At 43.2% G+C, this 13,108-nt stretch overlaps 1 protein-coding gene across 1 annotated transcript; it reads right to left on the bottom strand.

The window, feature by feature from the left end:
- Positions 1 to 1,987: 1,987 nt before the first annotated feature.
- On the bottom strand, positions 1,988 to 12,379 carry LOC115153728 (trafficking regulator of GLUT4 1-like). The gene is made up of 3 exons (XM_029699319.1): positions 11,681 to 12,379; positions 2,784 to 2,907; positions 1,988 to 2,624 (listed from the first exon to the last, which is right to left on the bottom strand). Exons 1-3 carry the CDS (start codon positions 12,068 to 12,070, stop codon positions 2,602 to 2,604), a joined length of 537 nt encoding a protein of 178 aa, XP_029555179.1. The 5' UTR covers positions 12,071 to 12,379; the 3' UTR covers positions 1,988 to 2,601.
- Positions 12,380 to 13,108: the final 729 nt, after the last annotated feature.

Below are 13,108 nucleotides of genomic sequence, written 5' to 3'. Positions count from 1 at the left end.
TAATATTTTGATGTGTGGCGCCATCCTCAAACAATCGCATGGCATGTTTTCGCTGTAATAGCTAATGTAAATCCAACAGTGCAGTTAGATTAGCAAGAATTGAAGCTTTCAACCGATATAAGACACTTATATGTACCTACATTTTTAATATCCAAAATTTGTATGAATATTTATTTGAATTGCGCACCCTCCAGTTTCACCGGAAGTTGTCCCGCTAGCGGGATGCCTAGCCTTAAGATTATCATAACTTGGTCCTGGATCTAGGACTAAAGAAGAGGTATTGTGATATGCCAGCATAGTAGTGCAAGATGAATGGATATATATTTTTACTGAACAATGACAAGCCAGCAATCCTCACCATGAAGAGTTAGAAACGCTGTTTTAATTCTTCACAAAGCAATTTATATATTCTTAGTTCTGGGAAACACCACAGGAAACAAACACATACATGAAAACACACTTAACAAAACAGCCCCATCTATTCTCATGCCATCAGTCATAGCTAAACCTTTAAGGATGCTTTCCTAATGTCACCTTATTCCCTATACAGTGGCTTGCGAAAGTATTCATCCCCCTTGGCATTTTTCCTATTTTGTTGCCTTACAACCTGGAATTAAAATGTATTTTTTTGGGGGGGGTTGTATCATTTGATTTACACAACATGCCTACCACTTTGAAGATGCCAAATATTTTTGGGTGAAACAAATAAGAATAAGACAAAAAACCTGAACTTGAGCGTGCATAACTATTCACCCACCCAAAGTCAATTTGTAAAGCCACCTTTTGCAGCAATTACAGCTGCAAGTTTCTTTGTCTATTTAAGCTTGGCAAATCTAGCCACTCGGATTTTTGCCCATTCTTCAAGGCAAAACTGCTCCAGCTCCTTCAAGTTGGATGGGTTCCACTGGTGTACAGCCATCTTTAAGTAATACCACAGATTCTCAATTGGATTGAGGTCTGGGCTTTGACTAGGCCATTCCAAGCCATTTAAATGTTTCCCCTTAAACCACTCGAGTGCTGCTTTAGCAATATGCTTAGGGTCATTGTCCTGCTGGAAGGTGAACCTCCATCCCAGTCTCAAATCTCTGGAAGACTGAAACAGGTTTCCCTCAAGAATTTCCCTATATTTAGCACCATCCACCATTCCTTCAATTATGACCAGTTTCCCAGTCCCTGCCACCACCATGCTTCACTGTGGGGATGGTATTCTCTGGTGATGAGAGGTGTTGGGTTTGCGCCAGACATAATGTTTTCCATGATGGCCAAAAAGCACACATTTAGTCTCATCTGACCAGATTACCTTCTTCCATATGTTTGGTGAGTCTCCCACATGCCTTTTTGCGAACACCAAACGTGTTTGATTGTTTTTTTCGGGACACTTTTCCATAAAGCCCAGCTCTATAGAGTGTACGGCTTAAAGTGGTTCTATGGACACATACTCTAATCCCCGCTGTGGATCTTTGCAGCTCCTTCAGAGTTATCTTTGGTCTCTTTGGTTGCCTCTGATTAATGCCCTCCTTCCCTGGTTTGTGAGTTTTTGTGGGCGGTCCCCTCTTGGCAGGTTTGTTGTGGTGCCATATTCTTTCCATTTTTTATAATGGATTTAACGGTGCTCTGTGGGATGTTCAAAGTGTCGGATATTTTTTTATAACCCAACCCTGATCTGTATTTCTCCATAACTCTGTCCCTGACATGTTTGGAGAGCTCCTTGGTCTTCATGATGCCGCTTGCTTGGTGGTGTTGCAGATTCTGAGGCCTTTCAGAACAGGTGTATATATACTGAGATCATGTGACAGATCATGTGACACTTAGATTGCACACAGGTGGACTTTATTTAACTAATTATGTGACTTCTGAAGGTAATTGGTTGCACCAGATCTTATTTAGGGGCTTCATAGCAAAGGAGGTGAATACATATGCACACATCACTTTTCCGTTTATTTTTTTAAACAGGTCATTTTTTTCATTTCACTTCACCAATTTGGACTATTTTGTGTATATCTATTACATGAAATCCAAATAAAAATTAATTTAAACTACAGGTTCTAATGCAACTAAAGAGGAAAAATGCCAAGGGGGGTGAATACTTTTGCAAGGCACTGTTTACACTAATTTTGACCAGAGCTCTATGGGCTTGATGGGCCCAGGTCTAAAGTAGTGCACTTTATAGGGAATAGGGTGCCATTTGAGATGCACACTAAGAGACACTGGAGGAATGACGGCCATGACAGTCCATTGTGAGACTCATCAGCAGTTAAGACTATTTTATACTCTTTAGAAAATGTACATGGAAGCACACTGGTATATGGTACCTAGGTTATGAAATACATTTGTAATGCGTGTGAATAGATTACGGTAGTACTATTACATTATTTGATCATAGTTCTTCCTGTTGTTCCAGAGTAGCCTTGCTTAGAGTCAAAGATATTTCACTCATTCTACTTTTCTCCCTTTGGGCTTTGGATCATAACAGAGCAGATTCTCGCAGAATGTAAGTGATGGCTTCTATTCTTTGGTTTGCCTTGAATTCATTCATGACTTCTGTTTTCAGTGTTGTTTTTCTTTGGTATTAAGCTTGTTTCACCTCTACTCAATGCTCATTTATTTTAATCTGAGGATGTCTCCTGAGAAAGAGCGAGAGAGAGAGAGAGAGAGAGAGAGAGAGTTAGAATACAGTAGATCTAGATGATACTAGATACAGTATGACAAGTGGTGTGTGTGTGTGTGTGTGTGTGTGTGTGTGTGTGTGTGTGTGTGTGTGTGTGTGTGTGTGGTTAACCTACCCGTGACCACTATGAAGATGATGACGGCCACACCCAGGAACATGGCGATACAGCTGAGCAGCAGAGAGAGACGACCCAGCCTCTTAGCTCCTTCTACATCCCCGGTCTGGAGAACAGACTGCGACTAGAGAGTGAGCGAGAGACAGAGATGGGAATTGGGTGAGAGAGACAGAGTAGAGGGAATGAGGGGCAATGAGAGAGGTTAACTAAAGCATTTATTTAAAGGGATACTTTGGGATTTTGGCATTGAGGCCCTTTATCCACTTCTTCAGAGTGAGATGAACTCGTGGATACCATATTTATGTCTCTGTGTCCAGTAGTAGATTTGGATAGAAAACACTCTGAAGTTTCTAAAACTGTTTGAATGGTGTCTGAGTATAACAGAACTCATATGGCAGGCAAAACCCTGAGAAAAATTCAACCAGGAAGTGGAAGGTCTGAGAATTGTAGTTCTTCTTTTGAATGCCTTTCGAAACTACAGTGTCGGTGGGGTCACGTTGCACTTCCTAAGGCTTCCATTGGCTGTCAAAAGCCTTCCGAAAGTTGTTTCATCCGTATCCAGTAACCGGGCAGAATATAGGAGCTCAGTCTTTGAGTGTACTGCCTGGGGACAAAGGGATTGGAAATGCGTGGTCCCGCGAGTGCGAATTTCCTTATTTTTCTTCTGGAATGAATACGCTATTGTCCGGATGGAATATTATCGCATTTCTACATAAAAAATACCATAAAGATTGATCGTAAACAACGTTTGACATGCTTCTAAGTACGGTAATGGAACATTTTGACTTTTTGTGTCTCAAATTACGATCGTGCATTATGCATTTGGATAGTGACCTGAACGCACAAACAAAATGGAGGTATTTGGACATAAATATGGATTATTTCGAACAAAAACAACATTTCTTGTGGAAGTAGCAGTCCTGGGAATGCATTCTGACGAAGATCAGCAAAGGTAAGAGAATATTTATAATACTAATTCTGAGTTTAGGTGACCCCAGAACTTAGCGGGTGTCTGTATAGCTTGCTTTGATGGCGAGCTATGTCCTCAGAATATTGAAAAATGTGCTTTCGCCGAAAAGCCACGTCTACCTTTGACTCATTCCTCTCTGCCTCCTTCTTTCCACTCCTCTCCTCTTTTGACCTCACCCTCTCACCTTCCCCCCCTACTTCCCCCCCTACTCACAAGGCAGGCAATACGCTTGACCTCATCTTTACTAGATGCTGTTCTTCCACTAATCTCATTGCAACTCCCCTCCAAATCTCCGACCACTACCTTGTATCCTTTTCCCTCTCGCTCTCATCCAACACTTCTCACTCTGCCCCTACTCGGATGGTATTGCGCCGTCCCAACCTTCGCTCTCTCTCTCCCGCTACTCTCTCCTCTTCCATCCTATCATCTCTTCCCTCTGCTCAAACCTTCTCCAACCTATCTCCTGATTCTGCCTCCTCAACCCTCCTCTCCTCCCTTTCTGCATCCTTTGATTTTCTCTGTCCCTTATCCTCCAGACCGGCTCGGTCCTCCCCTCCTGCTCCGTGGCTCGACGACTCACTGCGAGCTCACAGAACAGGGCTCCGGGCAGCCGAGCGGAAATGGAGGAAAACTCGCCTCCCTGCGGACCTGGCATCCTTTCACTCCCTCCTCTCTACATTCTCCTTTTCTGTCTCTGCTGCTAAAGCCACTTTCTACCACTCTAAATTCCAAGCATCTGCCTCTAACCCTAGGAAACTCTTTGCTACCTTCTCCTCCCTCCTGAATCCTCCCCCCCCCCCCTCCTCCCTCTCTGCGGATTACTTCGTCAACCATTTTGAAAAGAAGGTTGACGATATCCGATCCTCGTTTGCTAAGTCAAACGACACCGCTGGTCCTGCTCACACTGCCCTACCCTGTGCTTTGACCTCTTTCTCCCCTCTGTCTCCAGATGAAATCTCGCGTCTTGTGACGGCCGGCCGCCCAACAACCTGCCCACTTGACCCTATCCCCTCCTCTCTTCTCCAGACCATTTCCGGAGACCTTCTCCCCTACCTCACCTCGCTCATCAACTCATCCTTGACCGCTGGCTACGTCCCTTCCATCTTCAAGAGAGCGAGAGTTGCACCCCTTCTGAAAAAACCTACACTCGATCCCTCCGATGTCAACAACTACAGACCAGTATCCCTTCTTTCTTTTCTCTCCAAAACTCTTGAACGTGCCGTCCTTGGCCAGCTCTCCTGCTATCTCTCTCAGAATGACCTTCTTGATCCTAATCAGTCAGGTTTCAAGACTGGGCATTCAACTGAGACTGCTCTTCTCTGTGTCACGGAGGCTCTCCGCACTGCTAAAGCTAACTCTCTCTCCTCTGCTCTCATCCTTCTAGACCTATCTGCTGCCTTTGATACTGTGAACCATCAGATCCTCCTCTCCACCCTCTCCGAGTTGGGCATCTCCGGCGCGGCCCACGCTTGGATTGCGTCCTAGCTGACAGGTCGCTCCTACCAGGTGGCGTGGCGAGAATTTGTCTCCGCACCACGCGCTCTCACCACTGGTGTCCCCCAGGGCTCTGTTCTAGGCCCTCTCCTATTCTCGCTATACACCAAGTCACTTGGCTCTGTCATAGCCTCACATGGTCTCTCCTATCATTGCTATGCAGACGACACACAATTAATCTTCTCCTTCCCCCTTCTGATAACCAGGCGGCGAATCGCATCTCTGCATGTCTGGCAGACATATCAGTGTGGATGACGGATCACCACCTCAAGCTGAACCTCGGCAAGACGGAGCTGCTCTTCCTCCCGGGGAAGGACTGCCCGTTCCATGATCTCGCCATCACGGTTGACAACTCCCTTGTGTCCTCCTCCCAGAGTGCTAAGAACCTTGGCGTGATCCTGGACAACACCCGGTCGTTCTCCACTAACAGGTGACCCGATCCTGTAGGTTCATGCTCTACAATATTCGCAGAGTACAACCCTGCCTCACACAGGAAGCGACGCAGGTCCTAATCCAGGCACTTGTCATCTCCCGTCTGGATTACTGCAACTCGCTTTTGGCTGGGCTCCCTGCCTGTGCCATTAAACCCCTACAACTCATCCAGAACGCCACAGCCCGTCTGGTGTTCAACCTTCCCAAGTTCTCTCACGTCACCCCGCTCCTCCGCTCTCTCCACTGGCTTCCAGTTGAAGCTCGCATCCGCTTCAAGACCATGGTGCTTGCCTACGGAGCTGTGAGGGGAACGGCACCTCCATACCTTCAGGCTCTGATCAGGCCCTACACTCAAACAAGGGCACTGCGTTCATCCACCTCTGGCCTGCTGGCCCCCCTACCTCTGAGGAAGCATGGTTCCCGCTCAGCCCAGTCCAAACTGTTCGCTGCTCTGGCACCCCGATGGTGGAACAAGCTCCCTCACGACGCCAGGACAGCGGAGTCAATCACCACCTTCCGGAGACACCTGAAACCCCACCTCTTTAAGGAATACCTGGGATAGGATAAAGTAATCCTTCTAACCCCCCCCCCCCTTAAAAGATTTAGATGCACTATTGTAAAGTGGTTGTTCCACTGGATATCATAAGGTGAATGCACCAATTTGTAAGTCGCTCTGGATAAGAGTGTCTGCTAAATGACTTAAATGTAATGTAAAATGTAAAATCTGACACAGCGGTTGCATTAAGGACTACTGTATCTATAATCCTTAAAATAATTGTTATGTATTTTGTCAACGTTTATGATGAGTATTTCTGTAATATGTGTGCTCATTCACCGGAAGTTTTGGAGGCTACTTTTTTTTTAACATTACGCGCCAATGTAAAATGCTGTTTTTGGATTTAAATATGAACTTTATCAAACAAAACATACATGTATTGTGTAACATGATGTCCTAGGAGTGTCATCTGATGAAGATCGTCAAAGGTTAGTGCTTCATTTAGCTGTGTTTTGGGGTTTTGTGACATATCTCCTTGCTTGGAAAATGGCTGTGTGGTTATTTTTGTCTATGTAGTCTCCTAACATAATCTAATGTTTTGCTTTCGCTGTGAAGCCTTTTTGAAATCAGACAATTTGGTTACATTAAGGAGAAGTGTATCTTTAAAATGGTGTAAAATAGTCGTATGTTTGAGAAATTGAAATTATGATATTTTTGCTGTTTTGAATTTCGCGCCATGCTATTTTGTCAAACGATCCCGTTAACAGGATCCTATCTCGAAGGGGTCACTAAGAGGTTAAACTGATTTATGTAGAAGTGACACACATACACATGTAGGTCCGACTCCAAGCATAAGCGACATCAGTGATTGCTTAGGGCCTGTCATGCCAAATAATGTCTCGTGGCCAAATAGTGTCCCCCTCAACGTCACAATGGGATTCGATGAGTTCTAACTTCTGTTGCTAGAGCTGTTGCTAGAACTTGCAACATTCTGACCGGATTATGTATTGAACCAAAGTGTCCATTGCTATGCTGGTTGCTTGGTTACCTCGTAGCGGTCGCAAAGGAACTAGGACGCCAGCAGTTCTAGTTCACCTCAGAAGCGCTCGCTCAGTCCACGCAGAATTATTACCTCAGAATTGCTCTCCAAGGACGGTGTTTTTGATGGTGACAACCTGCTGACTACCTGCTGCTTCAGAGGACCGAGAACACTGGAAAGAGAACACTATTTCTTTACCAGGAAAATAACCTCACACTCAACGTCAACAAAACAAAGGAGATGATCGTGGACTTCAGGAAACAGCAGAGGGAGCACCCTCCTATCCACATCGACGGGACAGTAGTGGCAAAGGTGGAGAGTTTTAAGTTCCTCGGCGTAAACATCACAGACAAACTGAAATGGTCCACCCACACAGACAGCGTGGTGAAGAAGGCGCAACAGCGCCTCTTCAACCTCAGGAGGCAGAATAAATTTGGCTTGTCACCAAAAACACTCACAAACTTTTACAGATGCACAATCGAGAGCATCCTGTCGGGCTGTATCACCGCCAGGTACGGCAACTGCTCCGGCCACAACCGTAAGGCTCTCCAGAGTGTAGTGAGGTCGGCACAATGCATCACCGGCAGCAAACTACCTGCCCTCCAGGACACCTTCACCAGCTGATGTCACAGGAAGGCCAAAAAGATCATCAAGGACAACAACTACCCGAGCCACTGCCTGTTCACCCCGCTATCATCCAGAAGGCGAGGTCAGTACAGGTTCATCAAAGCTGGGACCAAGAGAATGAAAAACAGCTCTCTCAAGGCCATCAGACTGTTAAACAGCCATCACTAACATTGAGTGGCTGCTGCCAACATACTGACTCAATCTCTAGCCACTTTAATAATTAAAAATTGGATGTAATAAATGTATCACTAGTCACTTTAAACAATGCCACCTTATATAATGTTTACATACCCTACATTATTCATCTCATATGTATATACTGTACTCTATACCATCTACTGCATCTTGCCTATGCCGTTCAGCCATCGCTCATCCATATATTATTCATTCCTTTACACTTGTGTGTATAAGGTAGTTGTTGTGAAATTGTTAGATTACTTGTTAGATATTACTGCACGGTCGGAACTAGAAGCACAAGCATTTTGTTACACTCACATTAACATCTGCTAACCATGTGTATGTGACCAATAAAATTTGATATGTCTTTTTGTAAGAAAATATTGTTAAATAGGAATAAAAAATTGAAGTTGTTTAGATAATTCTTATATTGACATTGCTAGCTAATGGACTTATTTACCTCAGTTTTATTTAGCTAACGTTATCTAAGTTAGCTAGCTAATTGTAGCTGCTTTCTGTTTATCTAGCTAGCTAACTGTTATTGTAGCAGCTTTCTGTTTGTATGTAGCTTGCACTTTAATGGCATCCCTCAAGGAGATTTTCTTTTATCTTCCTAACCAGGCGAAGTACTATGAAGGCACCATTGATCTCGACAACAAGCACAACATTCGTAGGGGGGCATTTAGTTTCTATTACTGTTACCGCTAGATAACTGGAAGGATTTATGTACAACCATTTAACAACCATTTTTCATTAAATTTGTATATTGATGTGTTTTCCTGTAGACATTGGCTGTGAAGTTGGTAAGTTGTTTGGTATGTATATAGCATATGTATCTGTCTTGTATTTCAAGTAACATTTACAAGCATGTAAATATTTGTATATTTTTTTGTTTGCTGGTAAATATTTGAAACTTGCTCGAATTGGCTGTAAATGTATATATTTGCATATTAAATGTATTCATTGCAAGTAAAATGTTCAATTGACTGAAATTGACTGTTCAGTTGTCCAGTTTCTTACTGGTCCTTAAACCCCTTCTCCCTAGCCATTAATCTTTGTGTCCAATTCCAAATCAAATTTTAGGCCGGGGTTGGTATGGAATTGGACATTGGTTTATAGGTAGTGTTTGCATATCTGGAGGTTCTAGATTTGTGTATGTAATATGGCAGAAGTCTCCCAGAGTCCATTACACAGTAGGGTTGAGTCATCACCATATTGCTACACCTATCCAAGCCCCATGTCATGTATACTCCCCCTCCGGCCTCTAGGTCATCAGGCTGCTGATTATCCCACACACCTGTCACCATCGTCTTGCGTACTTGCGCCTCATTACAGTCACCTGGACTCCATTACCTCCTTGATTATATTCCCTATATCTGTCACTCCCCTTGGTTTTTTCCTCAGGTGTTATTGACTCTGTTTTCAAGTTGGTGCGTTTGATTGTTTTTTGGGTTCATCGTTTCTTTTATTTATTAAAACACTCACTCCTTGAACTTGCGTTCTGACTCTCAGCGAACTCGTTACACCCCATCAGGTCAAACACTACAAAGATAGAGTAGGGGGTTAAAGGCCTTAATCAAACTGGGTTATATAAAAAATTATTGGCCTGTACCTTGACATGGTGAGAGGGCTTCCAACTAAACCAGGTCCATGTTATTGAAACCCTGACTGCGACTGGCTGCCTGTCGAGGACAAGTGACAGGAAGAATTAGCCGCAGCACCTGATCAAGCATCTCGATTCTGCCTTTCTTCTCTCCTCATCTTAACTCTTTCTCTCCTCTCCCTCCAGACAAAATTCTGCATCTAGTGACTTCTGATTGCCCAACAATCTGCCCACTCACCACATCCCCTCCATCTCATTACATAATCTAAAGCTACTGTTATTGGCTTGTCATGTTGTCATTATCTGCTAATAAAGTTTCCTAGCTGTATCATACTGGGCATATAATATGTGAGATACACAGATTAACCAAAAACACTAGCAATGAAAACACTCAGAACAAAGAGAGCAGCAGTGCCTGGACTTCGCAGTCTCCCTCTTCAAGTCCCATTTCCAAGACTACCTGTTGAGAACAAGTTCCAGGCAGACCCTCCCAACCACACAGCACCCACCTCTTTATTCCACAAACCAGAATTAAGTATTTCAGTCTGATTGCCATGTGAGTGTCCATAGAAATAATCTGTTAAAATAAATTAATCGACAAAACTGTACCAAAAACAAAGTTTATGTATTAAAATCTTAAATATTGCCAGGCCAGGTTGGTTAAATTAAGGTATCATTTGATGGTATTTATTTGTTCCACATGATTCATTGTTGTATCCCAGGACCTATAATAGATACATATATATTCAACCACAAGGGTGTACTAATGAGCTGTGCGAGATAGAAAAAAAAGAATAATAATAGTCAACGGAAATTATATTATTTCACTGTAGAAAAGAGAAACATGACAGCCAGACAAACCAGTGTATGAATCAAACGGATTTGCAAATTAATGGAGTGGGAATTAGCTGACGTCGTAAGGTAATTAACTAATGTGTCAAGGAGATTAAACGTTTTCTTTGCCATTTCCAAAACGTAGCAATGTTAAAGACATAGATTTCATGTTGTAACGTTAACAAAGTCCCAAAAAGTAGTTCGAATCCATGTTTTCATTTTATTAGCTAAACAAAACTTGTTGTTGAGGAAATCAGCCTTGTTTGCATAGCGATGACGACAAGAACATAATTTATGGTGAAATGATCTCCAAAATTATAATCATTAGGTCAACACACCGTTGATATAGCAATGGACGCTAATAGTTTATCGAATTCCATTGTGACTAGAGGGGGACAGTATTTGGCCAGGGCACATTATTTGGCATGATAGGCCCCCGGATGCTAGTGGGCTCCCAACCCCCAGAAACACAGTTGGGGTTGTGCATCATAAATTTTTCTCTTGTTATGTCAGTCACTGACAGTCACTCAATTAGCCATGGCAGCAAACCATTTTTGGATTGGTAAGTTAGTCTAGCAAGCTATCTAAACTTGTAGTACTCATGGCCGAATACCATCCGGACACGCAGGGCATGTGCCCAGGGGCCCCGATTTCCAGGAGGCCCACATTGATTTTGTTCGTCACTCTAACTCAGATATAATTAACATGGCATAAGTCTTGGCAAAATGTGTAGAATTACAGGAAATTTGTTTTAAAACTGCAAAAATGCCTTTCCACCCCATTGCAAAATGGGTAGAATTGCAGGAAATTAACTGCCCGATAGCAAACTGAGTAGAATTGCATGAAATTTGTTATAAAATTGCTAAACTTCTCTCTGCCGCAGGACAAAATGTGTAGAATTACAGAAAGTTAGCTTTAAAATGGCAAAATGTGTCTCTACTCCCCTTGGTTTGGAATTGCAGGAAAATTTTGCCCACAAAATCTCATTTAGGGCCCGCAGACGGTTAGGGCTGGCCCTTCCCACACATACATATTACTATGGGTTGAAAGCAAACAATCTTAGAAAATGCATCGCACCATCTCTCAAAATCTCCCTAAATGCCCTAATATATGGTGATGTTATTGGGTCGGCCTGCAAGATTGGTGATATTCCAGATACAAAGCACTAGAGAAGATGATTAAGTTATGTTCTTACCATACCACAGACCAAAGCAAGAAAACTTACCATGTGAGCATACCACAGCGCGAACATGTTCACCGGCACAGCAAGACAAAAGCACGACAACACCGCAAGCCACAGGTAGCTCGGCGGCTCTGAACCGGGTGGCACCGGGGAGCGGAGTAGGAGGGGGGGTCCGAAGCTCAGCTGGGACGGGGACATGGTCGCAGTGCCTGACTTTAATGGCGATTGGTGTCCGTCCAGCTCGGCATTCAGGGAATGGATGCTGCTTCTCAAGTTGAGAGATGTGTCGCATGGTTTGAGGTTGCTTTCCCCGGTGGGTTCGGTGGTCACGGCGCTCAGGAGTTTCTCTGTGTCTTGGAAGTCGGTGGGATGTGAGACTTCCCTCTCCCCCAGGGCGCTTTCACCAAACGCAGCATCCGTGTTGATAGCCATTCTTTAGATACAAATTTATATATATTCCTCCAAGACAAGCGTCGGAAATCACTTTTTGAATTAAACGTTGTATGAGCTTTTCTTTGATGAAATCAGGGTGTCAGATGAGTAACTCTCATTTGGGCGGTCGTCATCAGCATTAACAGTCGTTTGAACACATTCATTTGATTAGATATGATAAAATAACATATCTAATATCAATACAAAGTTATTGAATGGTACACTAAAAAAAACAAGCAATTGAATCTTGCCAATATGTCCAATGTTCGCGTGATGATATTGATGTATCTCTCTAGTTCCACCCGGTTCTCCAGTCTTCACTGGTATGTGCACGCCCTGCTTTTTCAAATGGAAACCCCTTGTGTATTACCACTCCCTATAACCATCAGCATCCCCTCAGTCTCTGGACCACTGCATTAGGCTACATAACACGACAGAGCAAAAACAATGTTTAAAAACCACGTCAAACTAATTTGACAATTTTTACGTGTGTCAGAGACATTAAAGTGGATCACTAGCCTAGGCCTGTGTCTAAGACTAAACGATTAGTATTAAAAATGTGTATGGGAAAGAGAGAGAGACAGAGACAGAGAGATAGTTAGAGATGGAAACCGAGCTGCACTTTCTAACCTCCTGCCAAATGTAGAACCATATAAGAGACACATATTTCGCTGAAATTACACAAACCCACAAAGAATTTGAACACAAATCAAATTTTGACAAACTGTCTTATCTGTTAGGCAAAATATCACAGTGTGCAATCACAGCAACAAAATATGTGACCTGCTGCCACAAGAGCAGGTCGGTAACACTTCATTTTAAGGGGTCCTTATTACAGTGTAAGTATTGTAGTTCATTGTAATAACTCATAGTTACACTGTAATAACATGTGACTGGTGGTAATTGCGGTCTATTTACAGAGGTGTAACAACAAATGCTTGTTACTATGCTTGTTACAATTGGGCAAGTTTCCACTAAATTCAAAAATGTAGTGTTTTGTTTCTTCTCAACTGCATCCTATTAAGTAATAACTACCAC

This window comes from Salmo trutta, chromosome 19, assembly GCF_901001165.1.
Source record: "Salmo trutta chromosome 19, fSalTru1.1, whole genome shotgun sequence".
Taxonomy (NCBI): Eukaryota; Metazoa; Chordata; class Actinopteri; order Salmoniformes; family Salmonidae; genus Salmo; species Salmo trutta.
This window is presented reverse-complemented; position numbering and strand designations above follow the sequence as displayed.

Excerpts from the sequence above, each read along its gene's own strand:
- LOC115153728 (XM_029699319.1), bottom strand. The coding sequence starts at position 12,070 with ATGGCTATCAACACGGATGCTGCGTTTGGTGAAAGCGCCCTGGGGGAG. Across the intron at positions 2,908-11,680 it reads CGCTGTGGTATGCTCACATG|TCGCAGTCTGTTCTCCAGAC; the intron begins GTAAGTTTTCTT and ends CTCACTCTCTAG. Across the intron at positions 2,625-2,783 it reads CATCTTCATAGTGGTCACGG|GAGACATCCTCAGATTAAAA; the intron begins GTAGGTTAACCA and ends GCTCTTTCTCAG.